The 4726-nt window shown below is 53.7% G+C and overlaps 1 protein-coding gene across 2 annotated transcripts; it reads right to left on the bottom strand.

Moving 5' to 3' along the window:
• Positions 1–230: 230 nt before the first annotated feature.
• On the bottom strand, positions 231–3516 carry LOC100998744 (CD177 antigen-like). 2 transcript variants are annotated; one of them, XM_031661789.1, is made up of 4 exons: positions 2989–3491; positions 2538–2774; positions 1046–1168; positions 231–837 (listed from the first exon to the last, which is right to left on the bottom strand). In XM_031661789.1, the coding sequence occupies exons 1-4, from the start codon at positions 3005–3007 to the stop codon at positions 704–706; spliced, it is 513 nt and encodes a 170-aa protein (XP_031517649.1). In that variant the 5' UTR covers positions 3008–3491; the 3' UTR covers positions 231–703. The 2 variants fall into 2 exon arrangements, with proteins under 2 accessions (XP_031517649.1, XP_031517650.1); XM_031661790.1 differs by lacking the exons at positions 231–837; positions 1046–1168 and adding an exon at positions 1241–1314 and having other exon boundaries at positions 2589–2774; positions 2989–3129; positions 3217–3516.
• Positions 3517–4726: the final 1210 nt, after the last annotated feature.

Raw genomic sequence — 4726 nt, 5'->3', positions numbered from 1 at the left:
TGGTGCCAGTGATACCAAGTCCCTGGCCTCGGGCTCCCAGCCTAGCCAGGGAGAAACAGCCAAATACACAGAGGAAGGTGTGCAGAACTCACACAACTCCCTCTTCTAAACTCTAAGGGGTAGCTTGATGGGGGCAGACAAGGAAACAGAGGCATGGGTAGGGAAAGACTTTGCTCCTAGGAGGGAAGCTGGGATCCATATAAGACCCCGGCCTCCTCAGCATGGCTTCCCATTGCCTTGGAGCCCTTCTTATGGAGACATTCCCTGGCACTCTCTTCCATGGCAGTACCTAAATGGGGAAGGGGGGACCCTCTCAGTGTCCTCTTTAACTCTTGCTTTCTCTGTCACACCTGAAGTGCCCTTGATTTTCTGATGTTCTCTCCTGTACAGGCAAGGCTGCTGGGGCACTCCAGCACCATGGGCAGGACCAGGGCTGGTGAGAGTGGCAGAGAGGCTACGGTGGCCTAGGGAAGTGGGAGACCTAGGGTTATGCAAGGCCAGGGGTGTGGAGACAGAGAAATTGAAGCAACCAGTCACTCTCAGCAGCATGAGAGCCAGCAGGGACCCCAGCACTCACTGTTGCCTAAAGTCTCATGCCAAGCAGCCCACCCTGCACCCTTGACCTTCCTCCTACTGGCTTTGGTGTGATGGCTCTGGATGCCCCATGTGTCATCGTGCCCGAGGCTGCAGTGCAGGGCACAGCCTAGGGGCAGGACTCACCTTTCTTCTTGCAGTTCTCAGTCATGCGCACGGGCCCAATTTCCTGTGTCCCATTGAGCAGGTTGCAACCTGGCTGGGGCAAGCATCCCTGGACTCTCAGATTGGAGAAGATGCCTCCTGCAGAAAGGGGGAGCGAGGGAGAGTCAGTGATGCTGCCTGAGGACCACTCAACCCTCAGAGGCAGGCATAGCTCCAGGAAGCCAGGCCCACCCTCCTCTGGGTCTCATGCCTCGCCTCAGCTCACCCTCACTCCCCAGAGACTAAGATCTCAGTCCCCAGAACTTCCCCTTCAGTCCCCTCAGGGATCCCGATGTCCCAGGCTTACCTCCCCTGAGCCTGAGGAGGCCATTATAACAGTGCGTGGTCCCCTTGGGGCAGATCTCTTCTGTCGTCCCCTCCGGACAGTCTTCCATAGACAAGCAGACTGGGCACCTCAAGGATCCTGGGTCTAGGGAAGTGACAGACAGAGTGAGGGGGCACTGAGAGGGCACTGGATTTGATCAGATACCTTCTGTGCACCCCACTTTTGCTGGCCTCAGGAGTCAACCTGCTCAGTCTTCCCAAAGGGGCCTTCTGCAGCTCCCATCATGGGATCTGGATGTGGGAAAATAAAGAAGTGTAACCTATGAAAGAGGAAGGGAGAGAGAACAGGAGGTCTGGATAGAGGCACCAGGACTGGGTACAGAAAGTGGTCTTGGCTGGGCGTGGTGGCCCACGCCTGTAATCCCAGCACTTTGGGAGGCCGAGGCAGGTGGATCACGAGGTCAGGAGTTTCAGACCAGCCTGGCCAACATAGTAAAACCCTGTCTCTACTAAAAATACAAAAATTAGCTGGGCTTGGTGGCTGGCACCTCTAGTCCCAGCTACTTGGGAGGCTGATGCAGGAGAATCGCTTGAACCCGGGAATCGGAGGTTGCAGTGAGTCAAGATTGCACCGCTGCACTCCAGCCTGGTCAACACAGCGAGACTATGAAAAAAAAAAAAAAGAAGAAGAAGAAGAAAGAAAGAGAGATAGAGAGAGAGAGAGGAGAGAAAGAAAGAAAAGAAAGAAAGAAAAAAAAGAAAAAAAAAAAAAAAAGAAAAAAAGGAAAGAAGGAAAGAAAGAAAGAAAGAAAGAAAGAGAAGGGAGGGAGGGAGGGGAGGGAAGGGAAGGGAAAGGAAGGGAAGGGAAGGGTTCTTGGGGGGACGCGGGGGTAGGGAGTGTGGAGGAGGGGCCTGCTGAGGCCTGATATAGACTCAGATATGGTCACGTCTGAAACATTCAACAAAGTCTGGCCTTCTGAGGGGAGACACAGAAGCAGACTCATTGGTCAAGGGAAGGAGGGGATGCCCTGGAACGAGCCAGTGCCTTCACCTGCAAGGGCTGCTAAACCTCCAAGAACAGGAGACTTCTGTGTTCACAAGCTATTCCAATAAAAGAAGTGCAAACATCTCCCCAGACTCTTTATAACACCAGACAAGGAAAGTGGAAAGTGTCAATTCAGTCTCCCTTAGGAAGAGGAAATAGCAAAAAACCTGCAGAACTTCTTGAACCAAACTCAACAGAATAAAAAAAAAAAAAAAAAAGAATGCAGGATGACCCAGTTAATGGTGATTTCTTATCAGAAACCAGTCCTGTTTGCCCTTACAAGAGGAGGGGTGCGGGGAGTCCTGGGTGGCAGAGGTGGGTGGGAGGGATCAGGAGTGAGTGGAGAGGGAGGGAAAGGGAGTAGGGTGGGCTGGTGGCCAGGGAGCAGTCAGGGGAGGGATGGAGCCAGCGAGGGGCAGGACAGCCAGCGAAGGTGGGAGGGACTCCATAGCAGCCCCTCTGTGCTCACCGGAACCTCTCCTGGCAGCCCCTCCCTCTCCTCCGACCCTCGGGCAGGCACCTGCTGGGGGCTTCGGGGTCCAAAGCGGGGCAGTGGTCACTAGGTTGTTGCAGAAGTCCTTGTGGCGGCACACATAGGTGTAGGAGAGCACGGAGAGGCCGGGGCCCATCCGGTGCTCAGTGACGCGGGGCTCCTGGTCCTTGGCCTCTGTGCAGCCCTTGGAGAGCACCATGCTCACTTGGGGTCCTGGACCGAGAGAGGGAGGCAAGCGAGGATGGAGGTCAGGCCTCCAGGGTCCTGGAGGGAGACGCTGCTACATTGGGTAGGCTGAGAGGCTGGAAAGGGGATCACCGGGACCCTAGGAGTCGCTCCTCCCAGAGGGGTGGCTCCCAAGTCACTGCACAGGGATCGAGGGACTGAGGGAACAGGGTGGGGTCTCTGCACCCCAGGGCCTTCTCACCGCTCTCAATGAGCACCATGGTGTCCTGGCACCCCAAGCCGCTGTCACAGCTGATCTCCTTAGGGGTCCAGTGCAGGGGCAACTGGGACACATTCCACACCTCCTTAAGTGTCCCAAACTGGCAGAGCAGTTCCTGCACTCCTGGAGTGGCAAGAGCAAATCCATCTCAGCAGGGTTCCCTTGCTCGGCCTTCAGGGAGGTCCCCTCTAGGCTAGGGTCATCACTCACCTGGCAGTGGGAAGGTGACCCCCAGGAGGGCCAGCAGTAACAACGGGCTCATCACCCGTCTGTGGCTGATAATCTCTTTCTGCTTTTTCACCAGGAAACAAGTCCTTTATACCAGCCCTTAAGCAGCCAGCCCAGGAAAGGATGGGGAGGGGAGGGCCTTCCTAAATGGAGGTCTGGGCCCCACCCCAAGTCTCCACTGCCCCACCGGCCTATCAGGGACCCCCTTTCTCCCTCAGACCTTGGGGTTAAGGCCCGCAGTCCGTCCTCCCTCAGATGGAGGGTCCAGGATCCCCAGCCCCTCAGCTCCTCCTCCTTCAGACCCAGGGGTTCAGACCTAGTGGTCCAGATCCCCAGCCCCTCCTCCCTCAGACCCAGGAGTCCAGACCCCCAGTCCCTCCTCCCTCAGACCCAGAAGTCCAGGCCCCCAGGCCCTCCACGATTAGAAACTGTGGCATCTTGACCCTAGGGTCCCCCTGGTCCAGACTCCCAGCCCTCTTTCCTCCTCAGACCAGCTGTGTGGATCGCCACCCCCACCCTGGTTCTCCAGTAGTTTGGGAAGGCAGTTTCCTCATTTCTCATGGGCTCCCTGGCCACCTCTGTACCCCAGATGGGGAAATGACCCAACTACCTCTGGGGACGCTGTGCAGTGGCCATAGGCTTGTCCCCATGTCTTTCAGCCTAGTTTCTACCCTCCACTGGCTTCCCACTTCTCTGTTTTTTCTCTTTCCTTCCCATATTGCTTTTCTTTTGATTCTCCTTTTCATGCTTTTCTCTCACGCTTTCTCTTCTATTCTCTACCCTCACAGTACAACATAGGACTCAAGTCCCCAACTTCCCACCATCAGGATAAGACTTGGCCAGAGGTGGAGTGCAGACTGAATATCTATGAAAGAATTAGGATATATTTGAAAAATGCAACATCTATTTGCTGGAAGCCAATGGCAGAGCAGTGGTGTGCTGAAAAACTTACAGAAAAACAATACCCACAAATTCTGCCTCGTAGTGTTGGCCTATTTCTCTGGTGTAAATACTCATAGCATGTCTGATTTTAAGCTACCAACAGTTTACCAACCGGGCTGATGAAATCCCTAGCTATTTAACCATTACTCTTTCCAGGACTGTATAAATCAGCTGTAACACACTGGGGAGGAGGAGGAAGACGGGAAGGAACCAGGGTTATCTGTCAGTGACTACAGAGGGATGTTGGAGTGTCTGTGACGGAGAGAGGAGAAGCAGAAGAGGGACGCAGAGAGCAGGAATAGCAGAGAAAGAGAAATGGATGTGACTTGCAATTATATGTTTATTTTTGACATCTCTACAAATTTTATCTTTATTTGTCTTTGCAAGGTTTATTGCAAGTTTAATATTTGCCACACAGGGAAGTATTTGTTGTATCTCCTGCTATGTCTCCACCAACTACATGGCATATAGTACATGCCCAATAATTGATTTACTTTTTTTTATTTTTTTAGAAACAGAGTCTTGCTCTCACCTATGCTGGAGTACAGTG

The sequence above is a fragment of the Papio anubis genome, unplaced genomic scaffold (assembly GCF_008728515.1).
Source record: "Papio anubis isolate 15944 unplaced genomic scaffold, Panubis1.0 scaffold2493, whole genome shotgun sequence".
Classification (NCBI taxonomy): Eukaryota; Metazoa; Chordata; class Mammalia; order Primates; family Cercopithecidae; genus Papio; species Papio anubis.
This window is presented reverse-complemented; position numbering and strand designations above follow the sequence as displayed.

What these genes read in the sequence shown, in the direction of transcription:
- LOC100998744 (XM_031661789.1), bottom strand. An exon ending in GGCTGCCAGGAGAGGTTCCG is followed by an intron (nt 1,169 to 2,537) that starts GTGAGCACAGAG and finishes TCACTTCCCTAG; the next exon opens with ACCCAGGATCCTTGAGGTGC. An exon ending in CCTCCTCAGGCTCAGGGGAG is followed by an intron (nt 838 to 1,045) that starts GTAAGCCTGGGA and finishes CCCTTTCTGCAG; the next exon opens with GAGGCATCTTCTCCAATCTG.